Source organism: Haliotis rufescens, unplaced genomic scaffold, assembly GCF_023055435.1.
Source record: "Haliotis rufescens isolate VD_foot unplaced genomic scaffold, xgHalRufe1.0.p SCAF_3, whole genome shotgun sequence".
Classification (NCBI taxonomy): Eukaryota; Metazoa; Mollusca; class Gastropoda; order Lepetellida; family Haliotidae; genus Haliotis; species Haliotis rufescens.
This window is the reverse complement of record NW_025964001.1, coordinates 42,669,165-42,696,842: the sequence shown is the minus strand read 5'-3', so window position 1 is coordinate 42,696,842 and position 27,678 is coordinate 42,669,165. Positions and strand designations below refer to the sequence as shown.

The 27,678-nt window shown below is 41.9% G+C and overlaps 1 protein-coding gene across 2 annotated transcripts in view; it reads right to left on the bottom strand.

Moving 5' to 3' along the window:
* Window positions 1–156: 156 nt before the first annotated feature.
* LOC124123409 (glutamate receptor-like) overlaps window positions 157–27,678 on the bottom strand; it is a 53,910-nt gene continuing 26,388 nt past the window's right edge. The window contains exons 5-13 of one of the 2 annotated variants that reach the window (XM_046486638.2): window positions 24,597–24,770; window positions 23,020–23,130; window positions 14,194–14,388; window positions 13,652–13,746; window positions 12,578–12,665; window positions 10,533–10,845; window positions 8,754–8,983; window positions 2,570–2,835; window positions 157–1,254 (exon numbers count right to left, since the gene is read on the bottom strand). In XM_046486638.2, coding sequence (XP_046342594.1) covers window positions 963–1,254; window positions 2,570–2,835; window positions 8,754–8,983; window positions 10,533–10,845; window positions 12,578–12,665; window positions 13,652–13,746; window positions 14,194–14,388; window positions 23,020–23,130; window positions 24,597–24,770 — 1,764 coding nt within the window. In that variant the 3' untranslated portion in view covers window positions 157–962. The remainder of the gene's footprint in view (window positions 1,255–2,569; window positions 2,836–8,753; window positions 8,984–10,532; window positions 10,846–12,577; window positions 12,666–13,651; window positions 13,747–14,193; window positions 14,389–23,019; window positions 23,131–24,596; window positions 24,771–27,678) is intronic. The other variant, XM_046486647.2, reaches the window with a different exon arrangement.

Sequence of the window (27,678 nt, the reverse complement as noted above, 5' to 3'; positions counted from 1 at the left end):
TATAAGACCCGCGAAGATCCGGAGTAGCATAGGTCTTCACCAACCTATGCTTGCAGTAAAAGGCGATTATGCTTTTCGTAAGCGGCAACTCACAGGATTGGGTGGTCAGGCTCGCTGACTTGGTTAATGCATGTCATCGTATCCCAGTTGCGTGGATCTATGTCAGTCACTGAATTTTCTAGTCCAGAATCGATTATTTACAGACCGCCGGAATAGCTGGAATATTGCTGAGTGCGGCGTTAAATAACAAACAAACAAACAAACAAACAAACACACAGAATCATCGTATAGCATTTCTTGTTGGTTTCATCTTTGGTTACCATCATCCATTTGTGTATACTTTCTTTTTCCCGGCAGTTTCGTCAGTAAGAACATCTTCCTGTCCTTTCTTGGCAATATGTTTATATGGTTTAAGGATTAATATCGGATAATATATTTACCAATCATCTTACATGTCACTTTTACAATGGAGGGTAAGTATTTTGTTGTGTGGAAAAGAACTTAAAGCGAAATTCTACATGGAAGACAGCGTTTGTGCGTCTCTAAAAAACAGGACTTTCCTCTCGAAATGGTTTGAAGTTTTCGTTCGGATTCGATAAAATCTTTAAAACAATAAACAAAGCCAATAGAGGTGCACGGAACAGCTATATACAGCTATTTGGGGGTTTGTTTTGGCATCGGTGATATATGAAGATCATATTTGAGAACAATTGTTGCCGTAGCCATGATCACGGCCGAGGCCTGGATGACTAGGCCTTGAGTCCAATGGTTGAATCAGTTAAAGCACCAACAGCGCCATCATCCCACGGTGGCACCAGCTTTCATCTCCCGGCATCTGTTTGTCTTCATAAGCAAACCGCTCCATGGTATACAAATGTCATGACGTATGGTAACCAGAATTGCTAAGTTTCACATTTCCGATACTATTATATCCTTATTAACAGTGGTCCCGTAGATTCGGCTCACTTTATACCATTGGCGAACTTAGGTAGGTGGCCTTTGCTGTGGCCGTTACAGTTCGCCATGTGTGCGGGTTTGGATTTCCGACATTTGATGTACCTGAACAACCACTCACACCCTAGCGCTATGGCAGCGATCACCACGCCGATACCGATAAGGTAGAACGCACTCTGGACGTCGATCAAAATTATAGGTTTGGCTTCGGTTGTGAGGGAACCTTTGCAGAAACTGTTCTTAGACCACCATCGCTTCTTCCAGATCTGAAGTAGCCCGCTCTCGTAGATGCGCATCATCCTACAGCGATACAGTATGAACATTCAGCAATAAAAAAAATAAATAAAAATAAACTACTTACTAGGGACAATCATATGTATCATTCTATATAAAAATACACATGAACTGAGGGCCGAAAGAAAGTATACCGACATTTTTATGAAATTGAAAATTGAAAAACTGTTATTATTTTTTTCATAAAAAGTTTTAAATCAATTTGTATTTTAAAAAATAAAACCATGTAGAAGTTTTTTTTGAGTGCTAGGGGCGGTCGGGTAGCCTTGTGGTTAAAGCGTTCGCTCGTCACGCCGAAGACCCGGGCTCGATTCGCGAAATGGGTACATTGTGTGAAGCCCATTGGATATGATATCGCTTAGATATTTTTTTTTAGAACTTTTTTTTTGCTCATCTGTTTATCTATTATTATCTTACACGAATACGTATTTAAAATGAGTATTGAACAGGTTGTGTTATGTTGTAACATTCTAAATAGATGTCATAAATTACTTGATCTAGAAGACTCGTATGTAACATAATGTATCAAATACGATGTATTTATAGCAAACCAACTTTAACCATATCTTATTTAGATTATAACCAACGAGCTTCCAGGAATAACGGATTATCCGTCCCGAGTATATGAATGGTGTTTATGGTGTTGACGAGGGACAGATATTCCGAAATTGCGAGTTTCAAGTAGGTTATTCTGTATATGTCTCATTGACATTTTAAGAAGAAAATGAAGAGAAAACATATAAAATGTCAATCCTACAGAGAAAGTTCACTGAAGGCATCCTATTATTCAGATGACGTCATGTAATCTGTTTGTAACGCCATGAACAATGGATGACGTCATATAGTATTTTCTCAACAACGACGCACTATGACGTCATATGGTTTCAACTGACCAATCAACATTGAGAGTCGCTAAACTGCACATGTGCAATACGGAAAGTTATGACACACGATAGTTATACCCTTATGGGCAATATTCAACTATTGCATCTTCTGAGTGAGTGAGTGAGTGAGTGAGTTTGGCTTAACGCCGCTTTTAACAGTATTCCAGTTAAATCACGGCGTGTCAGCTTAATGTGGGAGGAAAGCCTGACGTGACGCATGTCTCAGATGTTTACCACTTTGGTGAAACCCACGAGCACGGGTATGGTGCTGACAAACCTAGAAACATAATCGGGTTGAACCGGGATTTGAACCCATAATCATTGGTTTCTGGCGTGCCCAAGGGACGCAGCTCTGCACAGCGAATTGCGAGGCCTTAGACGACTGGGCAACCCGCGCCTCTGGCCCTTAAGATGTAAGTTATGACATCGGTACTTACTCCTCCGAGAAGATGCTCACATACGCGGAGTTGTTGGGAAGTGCTATAGCGTATTGAAGGGGGAAAAAGTTCTCCTTGATCATCTGTAGGTCGCAGGACTCCGCCATCCACCTCTCCATCATCGACCTGTCGGCGATGTAGCCGTACGAGCCTTCCTTCACTTTATTATAATGGTCAAGTGGGTTGAGACTCAGAACGGAGGGGTCTGTGGCGTTGAACCGTTTGATCCCCTCCCAGGCCAGTCTGAACTCAGCTTTGTTGGTTTTCTGGAACCACAAGAGTACACTGATGATGTCTACGTCTATTAGGAACCTCCACGACAGAGAATAAAATAACAAGTACGCAGCGTATCATTTTACGCCTCTATAATAATAAAAATAAAAATAAAAATACACAAATAAAAACAACAACAATGATGATGATGATGATGATGATGATGATGATGATGATGATGATAATAGTGAAAGAAAGAAAGAAAAGATGATGATGATGACCATAATCTGGCACGCTAAAGAATATTTGGCAACCCGACCCCGAAAATACTGCAAGATTTAGGTGTTACATCATGAAACTTTAGCTGACATAAAATGTAAACATGAATATAATGCTATCGTAGAATGGGCGAGTAAAGGCACCATATGTTATAACGAAGAATGAAAAAGTATCATGTGCGATGAGTCTTCGTTTCAGTAGTAGTTGTGGTAGTTGTGTATCTTACGCTATATCAGTTGCCTACAGTTATCAGCAAACGTGTATCGTTTCCACATCATGTTTATCTGTCAGATATGTGTCAATAGCCGTCATAATTTTCAGTGATCCATTTATATTATCTTCACCGATAGTTTGCCTTATGTACAATGGAAACCATCTCGTCGGATAACCGAGATTGGTTATAATGTGTTTAACATTTACACAACGTTCGTGTCCTCCTGTCAGTGGGGTGTCGTTATGAGCAGCATCGTGCGTTATTTACACCGAGTGTATATCTGTCAATCAAAGTTTATTTATCTGTCAGTAATGAGCGTTGTTCAAAATACGTGTCTTTCTGTTAGTGAGGGTGTCTTTATCAGAAGTATCGTGCGTTATTTACACCGAGTGTATATCTGTCAATCAAAGTTTATTTATCTGTCAGTAATGAGCGTTGTTCAAAATACGTGTCTTTCTGTTAGTGAGGGTGTCTTTATCAGAAGTATCGTGCGTTATTTACACCGAGTGTATATCTGTCAATCAAAGTTTATTTATCTGTCAGTAATGAGCGTTGTTCAAAGTACGTGTCTTTCTGTTAGTGAGGGTGTCTTTATCAGAAGTATCGTGCGTTATTTACACCGAGTGTATATCTGTCAATCAAAGTGTATTTATCTGTCAGTAATGAGCGTTGTTCAAAATACGTGTCTTTCTGTTAGTGAGGGTGTCTTTATCAGAAGTATCGTGCGTTATTTACACCGAGTGTATATCTGTCAATCAAAGTTTATTTATCTGTCAGTAATGAGCGTTGTTCAAAATACGTGTCTTTCTGTTAGTGAGGGTGTCTTTATCAGAAGTATCGTGCGTTATTTACACCGAGTGTATATCTGTCAATCAAAGTTTATTTATCTGTCAGTAATGAGCGTTAACGTTGTTCAAAATACGTGTCTTTCTGTTAGTGAGGGTGTCTTTATCAGAAGTATCGTGCGTTATTTACACCGAGTGTATATCTGTCAATCAAAGTGTATTTATCTGTTAGTAATGAGCGTTGTTCAAAGTACGTGTCTTTCTGTTAGTGAGGGTGTCTTTATCAGCAGCATCGTGCATTATTTACACCGAGTGTATATCTGTCAATCAAAGTGTATTTATCTGTCAGTAATGAGCGTTGTTCAAAATACGTGTTTTTCTGTTAGTGAGAGTGTCTTTATCAGCAGTACTGAGCGTTATTTTTACATCGTGCATAACTGTCAATAAATACATCTTTATCTGTCAATAATGAAGTGTTGTTTAGATGGAGTATATGTCTGTCAATGAAAGTAAAAACATTAACGTACAGCGAGGTGCATGGAGACATTATGACGCTTTGCATGGTGATACACGTGTTGCAATTTGATGATAATTGTATGTAACACTTTTGACACAATAGTACTGACATATGTGACCAGCCATAAGATAAAAGAAATTATGAGTGAAAAATTACATTTTAATTTAATGATAGGCTTCGATCGTTTCATATTTATTACAGAGACACGTGTCACCAAACATTTGGTCTCATTTTCTGCAAAGTCCCTTTTTCAGACTTATGACCGTTTATGTAATAACTGTAGTTTTTAGATATAATGTCTGATTAATTAAAAGTAGATATGTATGCTGAAATGCTTTGAAATAATGTTTCTATTACATTACCAACTAACAAGTTAAAAAAACCGATTTTTTTAAAGTCCACACACATGGCGATGTTTACAGAAGTAAATTGACGTTAATCGTCTTTCTTTGTGACGTCAGAGCACAATTGTATCCTAGCACTCATAAGGTCCTTTTTTCCTGGTTGGTCAGATATATATATCAACACACTGGGTGCACATTAACACATTTTGCAAAAAATATTCATCATAAAAAACTGGCTCCCACAGGAGATATCGCTTGGGTGAGATCAAGCGATATCTACATTGTAAATATCGCTGCAACGAAATTGCATAACGATGCTTTGCAGACTATTGTGATGTCATTGGTTACTATAACGTCACAATCAAATGACATCACTTATTGATCCGTTACTGAAGGTGTTAGCAGTACTTTTGACACTCAAGACACTGCTTATTACTGTCTACAAACTGAAAAAGTTGGAAGAATGATGTTGGATGATAAATAAAATCTCACCGAAGTGTCCTTTGATATCAAATATATAACACGAGTTGATATAAGTGGAAAAAACTCCGAGGCTTATATCAACACACTGGGTGCACATTACCACATTAGACATACTTGTTGCAGTATATATTTATACCACAACATTTCACATGTTCATTTAATAGCTACAATTTATTGTGCACATCAGCTTAACCATATATCAACACGTTGGTGAGAACATTTTAATACATTTGCCAGAAAACACATTAACACATAAGTTGTAAAACATACTCACCGCCGTAATATACACAGATTTTAACACATAATAACACATCTGATATAGCATAAACCACCGGGCAAAAATAAATATACACCTAGTTTTGTTGGTAGCTAAAATTGAAACAAAACCAACGACTCATCTCTATACGTCTTTGCAAAATGGAACTGGTTATTCGAAGGTCATGTATCTGATACGAGTATCAAAGTTTTGTTTTCGTCCTTACGTTTGCATTGTTCCGGAGACTGTTGTCAGCCTCGTAACGTTTTGATAACATTTGTAATTGTTTGGTCAAATCCAATTTTGAAGGGTATAATGTCTTTTGCCCGGCAGTTTTCTTTTAAGACAAGCAGTTTGTAGCACATGTTACTGCTTTGGCTCTAACAGGAAACGCAGCGATGACAAAGCACTATGTGAACAGAAACATAGACACAATGTTTAGACAATGTTTAGACAATGTTTAGACACAATGTTTAGACACAATGCACTACCACTGGATGCTCAGGTCTCTGTGGCTCATATGATTTGATAAATCGTACACACGTAGTCAGTTCTGCCTGTACACTGGTTCTCTATACACGTCCCCTCCCTACACCAGTATCTGAGCTTATTTGGGGAAACGTGGACACATCCAGTGATCGCCCCAACATTTTAATGTGTACTTTGAAGGCATTTGCATTAATGTGAATGGTATATTTCCGACGGGATATTGTTGAATGTATTAATGTGTGATATACCTTGTTACACATTATTTTGAATAAAAGCGGCAAACCCCTTATCAATAATCATAAGAAATCTCTATATAAATATGATTATTTATGTGAATAAAAGCGACGTTTTCATGGTCATAAGAAACCTCCACCAAACCCAGTCCATTGTACGATTCTGACTATATTATTAGCATGTGTTTGGAATCACTATCAAATAGTGATGATATCAGGTGTTCGCGAAAAGGTGAGTGTACCCTGCAACCCCGGTGGCACCTGTCACAAACACTTGCAAAGACAGGTCAACTGTTCATCTGATTACGGGAACGTATTGACGTAAACAAGAGATGAAATGCAGTTTAAAATATAAAAAATAAACGAAAAAGGAATTACAAGGACGCCAATTGTGGCCCCCTTTTTGCTGATCTGTTTCTTTAACCATATGAATCGGAATGTCTGCTTGGATTGGCAAAATCATAACAAGATAGTTTGGCCAACAAGTTTAACCGAAGCTTCAGGTATATCGATGATCTGATATCGTTCAATAATTGTCAAATTACCTCCCCCTGATTTACCCATCTGCACTAGAAATACAAGAAACAGCCTCGTCTGTTTCATATCTGGAGCCATGTTGAAGACACTAAAACAAATGGACACAAACAACACCAGTGTGAAACATACTTTGGGAAGAGACTGGCCATTATTGTGCACTGGTTTACCACCTTGGGTATACCTTTCATGAACTACCATTATCGGACGCCGCAGGTATAACGTTTTGTTTCAAATTGGTTGTTATGGAAACCTACTAAAATTTGATGAGAGAGACAGTTCAATGAACTATTCATGACTGAATCGAAAGAGCTGAACTATTTAAATGTTAACGACGTAATGAATTACAATGGTGTTGAGGTTTATCTGTGATTGGAAATTTCTTCAGTTTTATCACTTAATCGCTGAAGTAGTGGGTAGGGAGGTACGCCATTTTAGCACTATTCCAGCCATATCACGCTTTGGGGACTCCATAAATGGACTTCTCACATCTAGGGAATTGAACGGGGCTGACGAACGAACTCATACAGCCAACCAGAATAGTTGAATACAGAAGAGGACCATATCTCTCGATAACGGGTGTGTGTTTTACACAATGGATGCATAAATTTGGAAATATATATTATCCGAACAAAATGACATTGTGTTTATGTAAGAAGTGTAAGTGAAGAGGATCAATGAAGAATTGGAAACTAGGAGATTTAGTCGAAGATATATCAATATAAGTTTGTATAACTTCAGGGAAGGTGTTGTAAGTCACCAACCCGTGTGCAAATTACAGATTATTTTGTAGAAATGTAGTAGGATTGATATTTCAGAAAGGGAATGAGTGAGAGAGAGCTTGTGTGAGTGCGTCAGTGGAAGGATGGGTGGGTGAGTGGGTTTGTGAGGTGAGTGAGTAAGTGGGTGGGTGAGTGAGTGGGTAGGTGGATGGGAGTGGGGTGAGTGAGTGTGTTGGTGTGTGGATGAGCGAGTGGGTGGGTGAGTTGATGAGTAAGAATGTGAGTGTGTGACTGAGTGAGTGAGTGCTTGGGTGAGTGCGTGAGTGGATGGATGGTTGGGTGAGTGGGTTTGTGAGAGGGTGAGTGTGGGTGGGTGAGTGAGTGGGTAGGTGGGTTGGAGTGGGGGTGAGTGAGTGTGCTGGTGTGTGGATGAGCGAGTGGGTGGGTGAGGTGATGAGTAAGAATGTGGGTGTGTGACTGAGTGAGTGAGTGCTTGGGTGAGTGCGAGGGTGGATGGATGGGTGGGTGGAAGGGTTTGTGAGAGGGTGGGTGAGTGGATAGGTGAGCGAGTGTGTTGGTGTGTGAGTGAGCAAGTTGATGAGTAAGAGTGGGTAAGATGGTGAGTGAGTGAGTGTTTTTGCGAGTGAGTGGCTGGGTGAGTGGGTGTGTTACGATGTGTATGTGTTGGCGCATGATTTATTAATCATGTGTTGTTAATCGAACCTGATCGCATAGGCCTCACTAGCGGTTTCTTGCCCTCTTATGTAAGTTTATGAGAATGTGTAGGAATTAACAAAACGTGTGTGACTTGTGCAGACAGGCTGAGTGCTTCAGGAGAAGAGGATGCACGACTTTGCGTGACGTAGTATCACAGTTATCAGTACTTACAAAGATCCATTTTAAAGAGGGTTTGTGATAAGAGAGATTGTGTATGAATTGACAGGAGAACCTATGACTATTGAGAATACAGAATCATTACAGTTTCAAGAGACTGACGAACAACGACCAGACAAACTAGACACAGCAGAAGGAATCTTCTACACTAGGACACTACCAGTGACTTGGACACAGAGATACTGAGCAAAGAGTTGGTAGAGATTGGCTCTCTGACCAACCTGGGGTACCTCAAACATCGTCTCCCAGTAGGTGCCGCCTCCCGCGGTGCCCCAGATATAGTCGGTCTGCTCGACCAATTCGCTGATGGTGTCAAACGGCAGTTTGTCCTTGTTGACGGTGAGAAAGGCGATAAGGTTGCCGCTGTAGGTGGCGGCCATGACGATGGAGAATAACCACCAGCAACTGACCACTGTCCGTCCGGCCTGAGAGTCCGGCAGGTGCTCGCCTCCTGGAAAGGGAAAATTAGTCACTTAGATGATGATCCCTGCACGCATGTGGTTTTCACTGAACTGATGCTAAATCTTGTGCGAAAAGGACGAAATCGAATAAGAAGAATGAGTTAGTGAGTGAGTTTGGTTTATCGCCGCTTTGAACAGTATTCCAGTTACGACGAGTCAGCTTATTGAGTGAGGAAGCCGAACGTCTGTGACGTTTATTACTTTGAGGAAACCCATGAGCACAGATATGGTACTGGCAACCCTAGAAACCGAGATTCGAGAACACGTTCCTGGCGTGCCCAAGGGACGCAAATCTGCACAGCGAACTGCGATGCCTTAGACGACTGGGCCACCCGTGCCTCCGTATGAATAAAAAAACTACTTAATTAAACACGAAGATAACAAGAGATTGTTTTCCTGCTTGACTTTATACAACCTCAATGCCAGTGATGAACCAGTCTCGATTATCTGCCGTAAATGATTATACTGGGTGAATGAGGTGGAAATTATATGAATGGATCACTGAACATCCCTGATGACACCAAGTGTTCGCGAAAAGGGTAAGCATGTTAGTACCCTACCGGTAGATAAAATCACTGAACACGCCGGTATATCTGCTTATATAGAAGCTTTTATGTGTTTTGAAACAGATTAAAAGATATAGAGAATACATGTGCCATATATTAGTGATCTGTGGAATGGTATATATAAACTGCCGGGAAAGAGTGAGTGTGTATGGTTTTACGCCGCTTTTAGCAATATTCCAGCAATATCACGGCGGGGGACACAGAAATGGGCTTCACACATTGTACCCATGTCGGGAATCGAACGCGGGTCTTCGGCGTGACGAGCGAACGCTTTAACCACTAGGCTACCCGACCGCCCCTGCAGGGCAAGAGAAAGTATACATTTGAAAACTGGATTTGACCAAAAATTACAAACGTCATCAAAACGTTACTAGTCTGATGAACTGTAAACTTAAGGTCCAAACAACAACGTTAATACCCGGGTCACATACATCACCATCGAATATCATTTCGTTCTTGTTTCATTTTAGCCACCATCAAACATGGGAGAGTACAGTTTATGCCCGGCAGTTTATATTTGTCAATTGTGAAATCAGTCATTTGACAAATGACTAAAACTGTGATCTCTAGTCTTTCATTGGAATGACTACATTTTCTAGCCAGGTGCCCAAGATTTTATTATGGCTGTTACAGTTCTTAACGCTACTGATTTTCACCGAGGACGGGGCCCGTGAAGATCCGGTGTAGAAATGGTCTTCAGCAACCCATGTTTGCCGTAAAAGGCGACTATGCTTGTCGTAATAGGCGACTAACGGGATCGGGTGGTCAGGTTCGCTGACTTGTTTGATGTATGTCATCGATCCCAATTGCGTGGATTGATGCTTATGATATCAATCACTGGATTGTCTGGTCCAGACTCGATTATTTGCAGACCGCCGTCATATCGCGTGAACATTACTGAGTACGACGTTAAACAACAAACAAACAAAACAAAACACCGAGGAAGGTACAATCACTATACCGGAGAACTTACCTTGTGTAAGCAACGCTCCGTACATATACCAGAACGCATCCCCGAACATGGACTTTTCCTTTTTCTTGCCCTCATAGTACGGGTTCCAGCGCTCTACTAGGAAGTAGAACGTCGTGACCCCCAAGAGTGCTATGAAGATGCACATGAGGACCTGCCACTTGAAGGGGTCGATTAACGTTCGCCACTTAGTCCTGTTCGGATCCGGCTTTTTGATGAGAACGGTAGTGTACTCGTAATAATAGGGGAAAATAAAGTCCACCACTTTTTCCCTGTCTGGTTCGATGGATAGAGGTGCCACGACCATATCTACCTCCTGCAAAACAGAACAATGATCAACACATGGCAAATGTTCAGCGGTACCTATGCTGCTCTTCCTCTACAGAAAGTCACATCTTGAACTTTATGCATATAACAGTGTCATTTATCCCACACTTCTTCGGAATTTTGTTCTCATCATTCCACCATACGCACCCCTTTCGTTCTTCTCCTATCCTATTTCCCTCCCAGTCCCCCTTTCCTCAATTCCAGTCTTCCTATCCTTCCTTCGTTCCAGTCTCCCTCCCCCTCTTCCAGTCTCCCTTCCCCTCTTCCAGTCTTCATACCCCCTTCCAGTCTTCCAATCCTCCCTACGTGCCAGTCTCCCTTCCCCTCTTCCAGTCTTCATACCCTCTTCCAGTCTTCCAATCCTCCCTACGTGCCAGTCTCCCTCCCCTCTTCCAGTCTTCATAACCCCTGCCAGTCTTCCAATCCTCCCCACGTGCCAGTCTCCCTTCCCCTCTTCCAGTCTTCATAACCCCTGCCAGTCTTCCAATCCTCCCTACGTGCCAGTCTCCCTTCCCCTCTTCCAGTCTTCATACCCTCTTCCAGTCTTCCAATCCTCCCTACGTGCCAGTCTCCCTCCCCTCTTCCAGTCTTCATAACCCCTGCCAGTCTTCCAATCCTCCCCACGTGCCAGTCTCCCTTCCCCTCTTCCAGTGTTCATAACCCCTGCCAGTCTTCCAATCCTCCCTACGTGCCAGTCTCCCTTCCCCTCTTCCAGTCTTCATAACCCCTGCCAGTCTTCCAATCCTCCCTACGTGCCAGTCTCCCTTCCCCTCTTCCAGTGTTCATAACCCCTGCCAGTCTTCCAATCCTCCCTACGTGCCAGTCTCCCTTCCCCTCTTCCAGTGTTCATAACCCCTGCCAGTCTTCCAATCCTCCCTACGTGCCAGTCTCCCTTCCCCTCTTCCAGTCTTCATAACCCCTGCCAGTCTTCCTTCCCTCCCTACGTGCCAGTCTCCCTTCCCCTCTTCCGGTCTTCATAACCCCTGCCAGTCTTCCAATCCTCCCTACGTGCCAGTCTCCCTTCCCCTCTTCCAGTCTTCATACCCTCTTCCAGTCTTCCAATCCTCCATTCCCTGTCTCTTAGGTCTTCAGCAACCTATGGTTGTCATAAAAGGCAACTATGCTTGTCGTCAGAGGCGACTGACGGCGTCGGGTGGTCAGTTTCGCTGAAATGGTTGATGCATGTCATCGTATCCAAATTACGTAGATCGATGCTCATGATATCAATCACTGGATTGTCTGGTCCAGACTCGATCACTTACAGGCCGCCGTCATACAGTTGGAATATTGCTGAGTGCGGCGTTAAACAACAAACAAACTGCCTTCCTATCCTCCCTCCCACTCTTCCTATCCTCCCTCCCTGTCTTCCGACCCACCCTCTCAGTCGTCTAATCCTCAAACCCAGTCTTCCAATACTCCCTCGCACTCTTCCAATCCTCTCTCCCACTCTTCCTACCCTCCCTTCCTCAAAGTCTTCCTTCCCTTCCTCCAAGTCTTCCTACCCACCCTTCCATTCTTCATATCCTTCTTTCCATTTTTCCTACCCTACCCTACCCTACCCTACCCTACCCTACCCTACCCTACCCTACCCTACCCTACCCTACCCTACCCTACCCTACCCTACCCTACCCTACCCTACCCTACCCTACCCTACCCTACCCGTTCCCTCATAATCTGCCAACCCTCTCCCCTCTCTTCATCTCTGAACTCCCTCCACCCACCTCTCGCTCCAACTGTCCAATAAGTCCGTTGAAGCTTCCATTTACGAGCGCTCCCCACGCCTTGTCCTTCGGCATTGTGAGGTTGTAACTGTCAAAACACAGGGGCAAGTCAGCTTCACATGGTCATTTAAAAGAACCCTGGTTTATGTTAAGGTATCCTTTACATGATATGAGACACTTGAACACATGAGTGAACGCAATTTTTAATTAAGTACTAAAGGGTCGTTTTCTGTCAACCTTGCATCCAATTTCAAGATTGTTTCTACAAAATATTTTATTGCCTTTACTTGATATATATGTCGTCCTGAACATTGAGCATTAGAAATGTCTACTAGAGCTTAGCAGAGAACGGATAAATTACTTGTCATCATTAACATCCCATCAAGTGATGATTTATCAGCATCTCCTAGGAGGACAAATACACGTTCGTGAAATTTAAAAAAAAAAATACACGTCCCCATGTCCACATTCTGGTAAAATTTCCAAATGTCAAATAATTAAACTGGTGTCGACAAGAATACTTATTTTCAGGTCACATACATCCGGGGACTCTACTCGGTACACATCTGGGCCCACTTGCACAAAGCGATTTTAGCGCTAAGATGATTGTAACTCCCATACTTTAACATAGGCTTAAGATAATCTTAGCGCTAAGATCGCTTTGTGCAAGTGGGACGGATGTGTACCGATTCAGAGGCTTTGATCATCGTTGTGGAGGTCGTTCATAAGTTACCGTTCAGTATTGAATACTACGCAGCACCACTGTCTCCAGTGAAGGGTATTTACATCTCCAGTGAAGGGTATTTACGTCTCCAGTGAAGGGTATTTACGTCTCCAGTGAAGGGTATTTACGTCTCCAGTGAAGGGTATTTACTTGTCTTGGCGGGCGTACAGTCATCTCACCTGAGTGAGTGAGTATGTTTTTACGCCGCTTTTAGCAATATTCAAACAATAGCACGGCGGGGGACGTCAGAAACATATTGTACTTATGGCTTGTCATATTGTACCCATGTGGGGAATCGAACCTGGGTCTTCGGTGTGACGAGCGAACGCTGTAACCACTGCCCAGCTTACCTGAAGTTGAGAGACGAGGCTAACTCCTTCAACAGGTCCATACAGAAACCTTCAAACTTCTCGGTTGTGTTTGTCTCGATCACAAACGGTTCCCACTAGAACATACAAAGAATGTTTCAGTATTGTGCATTTACTTTACTTAGTGGAAATCCACTTTATTTCAAAGGTTTTTTTTATGATACATCCACTTAATCACAGTGAGCACTTACCCCATCAAAGTAAACACTAAATAAATCAAAGTTGACACTTACATTATCATGGTGAACACCGATTTTGTCATAGTGAACACCCATTCCATCATAGTGAATGCTCACAGGATCACAGTGAACAGGCAACCGTCACAGTGAACACGCACTTCATCACAGTGAACACTCACTCCATCACAGTGAACAATCACAGCAACACTGTGAACACTCACTCCATCACAGTGAACACTCACTCCATCACAGTGAACACTCACTCCTTCAAAGGGGGCACCTGTCACCTCGACGTAATCACCCAACACATTTAAGGACACATTCAACATGATAGTGAACACTTACCACGTTCGTTGAAATATTGAACAACCTATTGTTGAAGCCAAAGTTGGTGTTTGGAAAGATTTCCACGTCGCTGTAGATGTTGAGATGCCCGGTCCGATTAACGTAGCCAACGGAGCTGAGGCGCCTGACGCCTCCTGACTTCCACAGTAACGTGGAGACGTCGCTCCGCCAGCAATGTGCCTGGGATTCCAGCAACTGCAACAGACAAAACAACAATATACACATTGTCCCTTGTACAACGTTATACCCAAGAGCGTCATCAGTGACGAGAGAAGAGTGAGTGAGTTTGGCTTAACGCCGCTTTGAATATTATTCCAGTTATATCACGGTGTGTCAGCTTAAGGTGGGAGTATTGCCCACCAGCACAGGTATGGTGCTGACAAACCTAGAAACATAATCGGGACGAACCGGGATTCGAACCCACAATCATAGGTTTCTTGCGTGCCCAAGGGACGCAACAGTGCACAGCGAATCGCGCCTCAGACGACTGTAGGCGAAGGCGAAGAGCTCATGAGCCGTAATACCCCATGTATATATACTACAGACAACAAATACGGGAATTAATGACTTGAATGTAGCTATCGACGAGGTGTATATTTACAATATCGTGGCGTTGCATCTGTTGGTGACGTAGCGGCGAGCGGTATGTTGGTGACGTAGATGCGAGCGGTATGCCAGGGCAACAATTCTTGATCTTGGACGGAATGCGGGGGCTAGTGTCATATAGTGGGGTGATATCACAACTGATGTATTGTTAATGGAAATTTGACTGCCCAGCGATATGTTGACGAAATGGTGCTTCCTGTCGTTGTTCCATTCACGATAATTATCGGCAGAAATTTTGAACAGAAGACGACACTGCCAGACCACATCGTGCACAGGTTGTCACCGATATATCTCCGACGTGAAGGCATACGGACATTGGACTGGCCCGCTAAACCCCCTGACATGATCCCATATAGAGCATCTGTGGATGTACACGGGCGGAGAGTGTAGTCACAGACCCAGCACCAGCCAACGTGGCCCGGCTCTTCAGACGAAATGGCAGAGCAATACCAAAGACAACCGTACTCAAACAACAGTATGCCAACAGTGAGTGTGTTGGGTGTGACGCCGCTTTAAACAGTATTATCAGGGCGTGTCAGCTTAATGTGAGAGGAAAGCCCGAAGTGATGCAGGTCTCAACGTTTACCACTTCGGTGAAACCCACGAGCTCGGGTATGGTGCTGACAAACCTAGAAACATAATCCAGGCGAACCGGGATTCGAACCCCTAATCATAGGTTTCTGGCGTGCCCAAAGGGACGCAACTCTGCACAGCGAATCGCGGCGCCTTAGACGACTGGGCCACCCGTGCCCCCCAGTATGCCAACAAGGTGTCGTGAATGTACCGCCCACTATGGTGGACAAACCAGATATTGATCTACACGCCCGACATTAATTTACAAACATTCATCGTCATTACACAATCAATATCGTTTCATCATATTTTTGGTCGGTGATATATGTATATTATCCCCCTGTGATATGTGATATGTATACCACTACTCCATAACAAATGAATGATGTTGTTTAGGCACCTGTGCCATTGCTACATAACCTCACCAATTATTCATCGCATTCATTTTATGCACCAATAATCCTCGGGTTCAAGCCTCTAAACAGTCTATGCCAGGCCAAGGCTGAAGTGGTGTGAGTCTCCTGAGACAATGAATGCCGCTACAGGCAGTCGTTTTTCTCATCACGAAACGGAGCCTCTACACGTGAAAGATTGACCTCAGCGCATCAGTGAACGCATGTAATCAAACGCGTACATCGAAGGTAGTATATTGTCCAGAAGATTCTGATATCATATCTCGATGATTTGTTTAATTTGATCACGAAAATTTAATTTAGCAGATATGTCTTTATGTAAATAACCTGTTTATTGCCGTTTGTGTACCCCTTTTACGTTTGTAGCTTATCTATTTTAATATCATTTAGTTTAAGATCTTGCTATTTAACGATTTTATATATTCTAGAAAAAGGTATTTTGTAATGTAAATGTAACGTCAAGTGTGTATAATTGTATATATATTCTAACAAAACAAGACGTAGACATGTATTGATTTATGATCATTTGGTGTTTTTTAATTAAATGTCGGATTGAATGCGAAAATCGATACTATAACCAGTGGTATCTGTTCCAATGAGACGCTACACCCACTAGTTGATGGACTGCTACTTTGAGGAAATGATTACCATTGGAATACGTCAGGTGTTAATGGGTACCACACGGAGTAACAGTATTTCAAAGAGAACAGTAAATATACATGACGGTCATTCAGACATTGTTTTGCATTTCCATCGATTCTGAATATAATACTACTTGTAATTTTCTTTTCAGGTATATTTACATAATGATTCGGGATGACTAAGGATGTTTTGTGTACACGTGACAAGAAATAAACAGCTCCTGGTTAAAATAACTCCGACGTAACCAGATTAGCCAGGAAATCATACACAGATATAAAAGCTAAGTGTTTTCGTTAGTGCTGACACAAGCGATCGAAGAACCCCCACTTGCACTGCATGAACTTTGTGTATGGCAGAGATACGACCTCATCAGTTTGTACCTAAACGCCGAGGACGGATAGCCATCCAAGCTGCATCATTTCTTAACGAATGGATTTGTTTACGCTTATGTTTCAAAGAATATATGGAAGTACACATGGAACTGAAATTGTGCCATTATTGCCGTGTATCATACACGTGATATTTCACGAGATTACGTGTATTGTTTACCAAAGCATGTACATTATGCGCAAGTTTAATTTTTTATTCCAAATAAGGGGATCAACAGTATGACTTTTCGAGTGGACCGCCTCCGTGGTCTAGTGGTAGAGTGTCCACCCCGAGAGCGGAAAGGTCCTGGGTTCGATCCCCGGCCGCGTTATACTAAAAGACGTTTAAAGATGGTACCCTGTGAGTCAATATACTGTGTCTGAGTGGGGTATGCATGTTCATCTGCGGCATGGTATATCAGTGAGCTAGAACTATAAATCGGCATAAGTCCGGACTAGTACAAGCAGCCACACACACGTGCATGCACGTAGCCCAGTGGTTAAAATGTTCGCTCGTCACGCCAAAGACCCAGGTTCGATTCCCCACATGGGTGCAATGTGTAGAGCCCATTTCTAGTGCCCTCCCCCGTGAAACTGGTGGAATAATGCTAAAAACGCGCAATATCATACCCACTTACTCCTTGACATAAACTTGACTGAAATAAGCTGAGATTAACATTCTTCATTAGTAAATTGCTGTCTAGTGTGGAGCAACGGGGATGATATGTACAAATGTTCCAGTGTTACAATTAAACGAAAGAAAATTATTTTAGTGAGAAGGAGGCGTATTTCTTTATGATTGAATACAAGAAACGGGCATTGAGTGTGATACAAGGAAGTTTCACCTGTGATACGCTCCTCATTGACTTATAGAAGTATATCCTGTAGGACAGCGAAGTTCACTACAAAGTGTTCTAGTTCTACACACGTGTATTCTTGCTTCCAATCACACACAAAGGTGTACACTGACACACACGGCAATGCTGATTGTTTCTCTATGGTGAAGTGTTATAACACTGAAGTTTCAGCTCTACAAACAGACCACGGAGGATCGTGAGGTGAGAATACGGTTTGACCTCGCGTTAGAAAGATTAATGCACAATGTGCGTGCGTGCGTGCGTGTGTGCGTGCGTGTGTGTGTGTGATTCTACTGGTCTATGTCGTTTGTATAATGCCAAACCTCTGAGATACCATGTTACAGTTTACATGGATACCCCACTCAGACACCGTCTACTGACTCCGAGCCGACCAGTCCTTAATGCCGAGCGCAAGGCAGGGCAACAACAAGTACTCCTTTAACGTCTTAAGGTATGACGCGGCAGGGGATCGAACCACCGGACTTCCATTTTCAGGGCACGATCACCACTGGGCCACTGAGGCTGTTTACTTACATGAATATTTCATACTTTTGTCATACGGAGCATCGATTGCATTGTGGGATCCTTCGTTGTGCCATGTGTTGAATATGATATACTTCATGAATCTTCACAACAGGTGTGAATAGATAGATGCACGTCACTTACTGCTGATTGTCAATCTTGTTATGTATCCTGTTCACTACTGCTCCACGTGTTTGGACTACAACAGCTGGCTCGTACAAAGCTGTACAACACAGTACAACAGAGTATTCCTCCACAGATGGGAGACAGACTCATTTAGTACCATGGCAACGCTCTGTTAAGTAAATTCGATATAGGTCGTGATGCAATGGACCGTGTAATCGCAGGATGAATATTGGGATGAATACACCTGAAGGTTTAGCATAGCATTGTGTATTTCAATAGACCTTATAGTTCCATATATACCAGCAGTTTAATCCTAGACAATAATGTCCGTCTTGAAAGTTTTGCGCAATGAAATTATTGCGAGTGGCTAAATATAGCCTTAACTGTGTCTGGAAAAGTTTGCGACATCCTGATGATGATAAAAGATACGCTTGCACGTGTTGTTTTGCAATATACGCTGCGCCAGGATTGTTAGCAGCAAATATAAGGAAGCCACACAATAAATCGCAAAGAACAAGGAAAAACGAAGTGTGGTTTATTTCTTGATAAAACATTGTTCTATCAGGATGTCATTTCTGGAGATTCAAACATGCGCTCGCAACTTGATGACGTCGTACATTGGACGACGTTGTTTTTGAGAGGGGAGTGTCTAGTCAGTTGTTCCCCATAGATGTAGCAGGGCAACGCAGATAAACGCGATGGCCGAACGATCGCATCCCAAAGGAGGAGAGATACAACAACCGGTATTGGGAAAGGTAATCGATGTGAGGATTGTGAGAATACGCGAGAAAAACCCACCGGTGCTTAAAATGGACTTGTCCGACATTGCCGAGGTCGGATTATATTGAGGGAGTCATCATTATTATAATACGGGTAAATATATGTAAAGATTGAACATTTTAGCATCATCTTTAAAGAGGCAGTAAATAATGTTGATATTTCTCATATAAGAAATATACTATTTCTGGTCGTTGTTTATTGTACAATAAAACACTGTGCCCCTCATGATTTATTCTTACTGCAGTGTTTTATCGTACGATAAACAACTCCCACTCGTCTTTTATTTCTTAAATAAATATTTGTTGGAGTTACTGAGAGTCTACGGTCAAAGATCACCAAGGGGCCGCAACTCGCTCATATATGCGTTCATTTCTCTGTGGTCGTGATCGTGCTTTATGATTTGTCGCCACCATACCCGCGTTCGTGGTTTTCACTGACTAGAACAACCTCGGTCGCTTAGACCTTTCAATTTGCATCAAACTGTCCCGCCATGATATAACTGAAATACTGTTCAACAATGCGCTGAGCCCACCCGTCACCTAACGGTCGCAACGTAATGCAATTTACTGGAAGAATATAGCCCTATCGTGACGAGTGAGTACGTTGGGTGTAGCGCCACGATGAACAGTATTCCAGTTATATCACGGCGTGTCAGCTTAACGTGGCCGGAAAGCCCCAAGTAATACATGTCTCGTTTACCACTTTGGTAAAACCCACGAGCACGGTATGGTACTGACAAACCTAAAAATATAATCAGGCTGAACCGGGACTTGAACCCACGATCATAGGATCCTAGCGTACCCAGGGGACGCAACTCTGTACAACGAATTACCGTGCTCCCTAATCTTGACTAGGACTTAGACCTTATCATATACGCGCTAAGTCGCGATTATCACGGATATATCAAAACGGATGACAATATAAAGATGTCTATGTGCACACATTCGTCTTGTACCAATAGAAATACGACGAGTTCATAGAAACACGTAACGATCGTCGTTTATCAATACATGTCCAATATACACCCGGTACCAACGTTATCCAGGCTTTCCCTTCAGTGGCGAGACGTGATGGAGTAGGTCAACATGCGGTATTAGTTTCCCTCTCAACGACGCCGCTACATATTTAGTTTCCGTTAATTACACACGAATAAAGCACGTGGCCTCATGAGAAACCTTTATCACTTATTTACCTTCACCTCCGTGTCTCATGCAGGTAAATATGTACCGTGTGGGGAAATCAACATCTATTGATTATCAACGGTACTGATCGTACAGCCCTTTTATGCTCTTTTTGTTATTTGCAAGCAATCTTGCGCTTTTAATGGCTACAACAATGAAACAAGATGCAGACCCAGTTTATTACTTAAGAATGATGTTTTTTAATACATTTTTTAGATTTGATTATAAATTGCCGGCAAAAAGAAAGTATGCACCCATGTTTGAGGGTGGCGAAAATTAAACAAACAAGAAATGGTTATTCGATGGTGATGTGTTTGCTCAGGGTATCATAGATGTGTTTTGGAGCTCAAGTTTGCATTGTTTCCGTGTGTTCAACCAAATAACGTTTCATAACGTTTGTAATATGTTGGTCAAATACAATTTTCTGGTGTATACTTTGTTTTGGCCGGCAGTTTATTTAGCCTTTCGACCCAACAGGATTCTTTGAAGTTTACATTTCAGTACAAGTTTATTTAACACCTCAAATTAAAATATTCCCAAAACTCTTATCTGATTCTTTCTTCGGTATCGGACATAGATAAACATGTCGGTATGAGTGGCGATCTTAGTAATTGATGGTCATCATGTCCAGAGGATGTCCGGTAGTATAGATACAGGGGCTGTAATAGTGAGTGAGTGAGTGAGTGAGTTGGGTTTTACGCTGCTTTTGACAGTATTCCAGTCATATTACGGCGTGTCAGCTTAATGTGGGAGGAGAGCCCGAAGTGATGCAGGTCTCAGACGTTTACCACTTCGGTGAAACCCATGAAGAGGGGTACGGTGCTGACAAACGCAGAAACATTATTGGTCTATGACAGGTGTATGGCATGAACAAGGGACGCAACTCTGCAACCCGTGCACCCTGTTGCTAATTGAAGAAACGACGAGTGGTTTATTCTCCCAGCAGTGACTTATTGTACGATATATAAACAAGACCAGTAGTCTTCTATTTCATATATGAAATATCAAAATGACAGGCTAAATATGTTAATAAAATGTACAAGCTTTAAAATATCTACTCGTACATAAATAATGATGACTCGACCCGGCAATGTTGGACAAGTCCATTTTATTAACAGGGTGGTTAAGTGTGGTATTTCCCGAATATTCTCATATTGTATACGTCGCTCATGCGTACCTTTTCGCCAAATACCGATTGTCATATAATAATAATAATAATAATAACAATAATAATAATTGATTTGTAAAGCGCCTAATATCCATCGACAGTTGCTCACTCGCGCTGTGACAAAGTTAAAAAGTAATGTCTATGTACATATGCCAACAATCAGGAGATCTATTGAAAAGCTGAAGTGAAGAAATGGGTTTTGAGGAGAGACTTTAACGTTTCCTTAGAAGCAGAGTTTCTCAGGTTCAAAGGCAAAGAGTTCCATAACTGTGGACTGCAAAAGGAGAAGGCACGGTCAGACATAGCAGAAGTAGACAGAGGCTGATACAGTAGAGTTCCACCAGAGGATCGGAGAGCACGCTCTGGAGAGTACCCGGATATAAGATCTTTGAGATAGTCTGGATAGTCGCTATTGTTGAGGCAGTCGTGAGTGATGATACATATCTTATAGTTTATACGAAAGGAGACTGCGACTTTGAGGTGCGATCGATCGGCCATTGCGTTGATCTACGTTACGAACAACTCATTGGACCATCACTTCCCTCTACAAAATAACTTCGTCCAATTAACGACGTCATCAAGTTGCCCTCGCATGTTCGAATCTCCAAAATTAGGCCATGATAGAACAATGTTTGATCGTAAAATAAACCATGCTTCGTTCTTCATTGTTTTTTGCGATTTATCGCGTAGCTATCTTACATAAGAAAGATATAATATATTCAATTGCTGAACATTATTATGGCTTCCTTATTTATCACGACTGAGGTTTGAATATTAATAATAATTAGGGTACACATGAACTTATAAATCATAATAGTGATTCTTAATCATTATGGTTGGGTAGTAGAAAGGCAGGATATATTACAATATATATGTATAATAATAATAATAATTATAATAATAATAATAATAATAATCCCAAACCCTCTTTGCAGCATTTTTTATTTTAATCTGTAAATAATAATAATAATAATAATAATGATAATAATAACAATCATCATCATCATCATCATCATAATAGGAAACACTGATTACACTAAATAGTGTGAGTTATTAATATGTTACATCGTTGTCATTCAAAGGATGGATGTACTCATACTTGCTCGATATTTTGTTTGATATATTCTGATGTCACAAAACATTTAGTATACAGAGAGAGACAATCGATAAACCGTCCTCTCATGAGATACCTGATGTTGTCCGTCACACAGTGATATCAAAGGCTCAACCAATCACAAACACAGGACTTGGTTTAACATTCGGCACGACCTGCACACGAAAACCTTTCTCTGTGTACTCGGCACGCACCAAGATTCAGAGATGCACCTGATTAAACTGTTCCTTGGCTTAGTCAAACATCATGGAATCGATGTCACTCTTTAGAACCAATTACCTATCGCGGTTTGCGTCCAATGACAGTGAATGACTGTCAGTCCATAAACGTTTTTGATCACTATACGTTTACACTGACCTGATGGAGATACATGAATATGTATGACTGTATATATGAATATGTATGACTATATATGAATATGTATGACCGTATATATAAATACGCATAACTCTGCAATAAGACCCATGTCTACCTACCTGCATCAGTGTGACGCTGGCATTATGTCTGATGTCGTCCATTGTGACGTTGTTGGTGTCGTTGTTGGAGCCGACTAAACGAAGGACCTTCTCTAACGTCTGCGGCAACCCCTGCATACACAGGGAGGAGGGTCAGCACACGCATAGGAAAGTTTTGCTTGTTGTTTTAACGCCGCACTCAGCAATATTCCAGCTATATGACGGCGGTCGGTAAATTATCGAGTCTGGACCAGACAATCCAGTGATTGATATCATGAGCATCGTTCAAAGAAGTCAGCGAGCCCAATCCCGTGTGGGTGAGTCTAACGTGCATGTTATAAGCCACTAGGACTTGCCTCATGACAGAGGGTGAGTGTGGCGTGCATGTTATAGGCCATTGGGACTTGCCTCATGACAGAGGGTGAGTCTAACGTGCATGTTATAGGCCACTGGGACTTGCCTCATGACAGAGGGTGAGTGTGGCGTGCATGTTATAAGCCACTAGGACTTGCCTCATGACAGAAGATGAGTGTGGCGTGCATGTTATAGGCCACTGGGACTTGCCTCATGACAGAGGGTGAGTCTAACGTGCATGTTATAGGCCACTGGGACTTGCCTCATGACAGAGGGTGAGTGTGGCGTGCATGTTATAGGCCACTGGGACTTGCCTCATGACAGAGGGTGAGTGTGGCGTGCATGTTATAGGCCACTGGGACTTGCCTCATGAAAGAGGGTGAGTGTGGCGTGCATGTTATAGGCCACTGGGACTTGCCTCATGACAGAGGGTGAGTGTGGCGTGCATGTTATAGGCCACTGGGACTTGCCTCATGACAGAGGGTGAGTCTAACGTGCATGTTATAGGCCACTGGGACTTGCCTCATGACAGAGGGTGAGTGTGGCGTGCATGTTATAGGCCACTGGGACTTGCCTCATGACAGAGGGTGAGTGTGGCGTGCATGTTATAGGCCACTAGGACTTGCCTCATGACAGAAGGTGAGTGTGGCGTGCATGTTATAAGCCACTAGAACTTGCCTAATGACAGAGGGTGAGTGTGGCGTGCATGTTATAAGCCACTAGGACTTGCCTCATGACAGAAGATGAGTGTGGCGTGCATGTTATAGACCACTAGGACTTGCCTAATGACAGTTCTAAGATGAGTGTGGCGTGCATGTTATAAGCCACTAGAACTTGCCTCATGACAGAGGGTGAGTGTGGCGTGCATGTTATAAGCCACTAGGACTTGCCCCATGACAGAGGGTGAGTGTGGCGTGCATGTTATAAGCCACTTGGACTTGCCTCATGACAGAGGGTGAGTGTGGCGTGCATGTTACAAGCCACTAGGACTTGCCTCATGACAGAGGGTAAGTGTGGCGTGCATGTTATAAGCCACTAGAACTTGTCTCATGACAGAGGGTGAGTGTGGCGTGCATGTTATAAGCCACTAGGACTTGCCTCATGACAGAGGGTGAGTGATGCGTGCATGTTACAAGCCACTAGGACTTGCCTCATGACAGAGGGTGAGTGTGGCGTGCATGTTATAAGCCACTAGGACCTATCTCAATCTAACGAGCGCATTGGTATACTGCCATATTACTTACAACTGTCATGTTGCTGACGGTGTTGCTGGGCGGGTATGTGATGACGGCGATGTTGTCCATGTCCATGCCGCACTGTTCGACGTAGGCGTTGTTGGGGTGGGGGAGAACAACTAGCCAATTGGACGCCAGCTTCATGGCAGTCTTCTTTCCGTTGACGTCGTCGAAGGCGTTGGCCTAAACACAATACCAGTCGTAAAGTAATAGAGTATAGCAGATAGTTAACGATAAACCACCAATATAGCAGATATGTCGCGATAAACCATCAATATAAGATATTTTACCATGACTATAACGGATATGTCATGGTAAATCATCAATACAACAGATGTATCATGGTTAGCCATCAATATAGCAGGGGTATCACAGTAAATCATCAATATAGCAGATATATCATGGTAAATTAAGAAAATAGCAGATATACCACGGTAAACTATGAAAATAGAGATTTATGACGGTAAACCATCACTATAGCAGATATATCACGGTAAACCATCTAAAAAGCAGATGTATCACGATAAACTATGAAAATAGCAGGTATATCACGGTATATTATGACAATAGCAGATATATCACGGTAAACCATCAATATAGCAGATACATCACGGAGAATCATAAGTACAATAAAATCGACAAAACCTTTTCTATATTTATAAGAAATATCTGCCAAAAGGCAGAATCGATGGTACGATTCCGACAATATCATGAACATGCGTCCATGAACCACCATCAAATAATGACGATACCAGTGTTCGCGAAAAGGTGAGCATATCCTGTCACACCGGTGGCATCCGTCACAAACACATGCAATGGCAAGTAAATTTTTCACCCTAAAAACACGGGAACATATGGTACAAGTCAAGATAGGGAACTACATTGGACTTAAAGTTTGGAAATGTCACCCACATACATGTATCTATCATACAACGTTTTGAAGGCTTTATTGACGCCTTGAATGTTGTAACCTTGATCATACTCAGCTGTACCTCAAACGTTGTAGAATGTAAACACCAAAGGCTGGATCGGCTGGATTATTGCTCGACATTAAGGAAAAATGACCGATTGAAAGTTGAAGTCATCCATCTTGTCATACAGTCTTGTGGAACGTGTTTTGTCACTCTGAATCTTTATGCACAGATCTAAATATGAAATAGCTGATGCAGTCTCACTGGTCACCTTTATTTCCAGTTCAGCTGGGTAGATCATTTGAAGGGAATTGGCTATTTCATGGTTATTGAACAATATAAGATCGATATTCCTGAAGCTAGGTTAAAATTCCGATTCATATTATATAGAAACAGATCTGCAAGAAAGGGAACACAGTTGGTGCCCATGAGGATGCCGACTTCTTGCCTAAATGTCTTACCCCAAAGTGTTACATAGATGTTATGAACGGAGAAGTCCAAGTCCAATTTCAAAAATGTTTTTCTCGGTAAACTTCAGATGGCATTTGCTTTCAATTTTTTCAAAATTGTTCCGAACCTCTGAAGATAGATCTGTAACTATATCTATCATCACCACATTTATTATATGAAAGCGACAAAATCCTTTCAAAAGCCCAATGGATCAAGGAATGAAGTTTCCCTTACATTTGTTATGTGGGATAGTCGTGAGAAAGTAGAAAAATCAAATGTTTTGGCAAAATTGAACTTGCTTCTTTGCTGAGACTGTAAAATTTCAAGCATCAATTCCCTTGTTTGCAAATTCTAAGTTGAAAGAACATGCGGTCTTTGTGTGATTTCGTAGAGTCCGTTTCTACTTTGTAAAAAAGCAATATCAAGAACTATAAGTCCCTGGTCGATACTGTGGGCTCTCACTGTTTGTAGACCCATCCATCAGACTAAGTTGCTATAGTCCTTGAATTTCTTTCAGTGACACGGATTATAATCTTGGTCCTACTCTGGGCAGTTCCAGTGGCTCCTTAAGAAGAGGCGACAAACCTTCCAAATGAATTGTATCATTTGTCCTTCGTCCTTTCTTGTGACAATGGCTGCGTCGACGTTTTTGGAATGCCGGGAACAGTTTTAACACACTGACGTAGGCTGTTTGTTGGTTAGAAAGACTGCTAACAACTTGTATGTTGTCATTACATCCATATGGCATTGCTGTACACAACAATGGAATCCAATGGTTTTCTCTAGACATGCTATAAGGTCCTGCATTTAAGACTATTAATTGGATAGTATATAATCTCTTAAGTCCTTACTCCCATGCAAAGGATGGAGTGATTTCAGAATTGAAATGTTGGTAGACACATTTGGAAACATTTCTATTGATGCGCCTATTTATTTTGGCTGACTCGTGTCGATAATTTCCAACATTAATCTATCCACAAAGGGTACATTCATAATATGTCTTCAAAAGGTTTTGTGCAGCATGTCTATGTGCAAAACATGTCTCATTTCAAACCATTAATATAGCATATGTATAACTGCAAACCATCAGTACAAAAAAGGTGAGCAATGAATATTATTAATATATCACGGTGAACCATCAATTTAACAAATGTGTAACGCTAAACCATTAGCAGAGCAGATTTTTCACGGTAAACCATCAATATGACCAATACAACTATCAATATAACAGATTTCACGGTGATGTCATATTACACCGATTATTAATAATATGGTGGTCTAACAAAATAACTATTAATGGTGAGCAAAGCAATATCTAAGCGAAAATGCAGTATTGTAGCTGTATCTCAGCAGGCTGGCATCACACATACACATCCTCTTAGCATGATTTTGTGCTGTTAATCAATTTCTAAATGTGTGCTCACGTTTTTCCACTATAGTAATTTCAAAAGGAGGGCTCACACTTCTAATCGCTAAATATGTAATTATTGGCTATATAACAACATATGTTGGTATCGTTTTGATATATTGATTGGGAATTTCTTTATAAATTATATAGTATGACATGGCCTTCATGTTAGCAACACAATGTTTTAATAGCGTGACAAGCTGATCAAAAACATTCGATAGACCCTCAGCCGTGTATTCAATGTTTATTCTTAAATTGGAGGCCTAAGGCCCATTCTACAATTGCATCATTGCTTGAGAGAGTAACGGTAATATATACATTG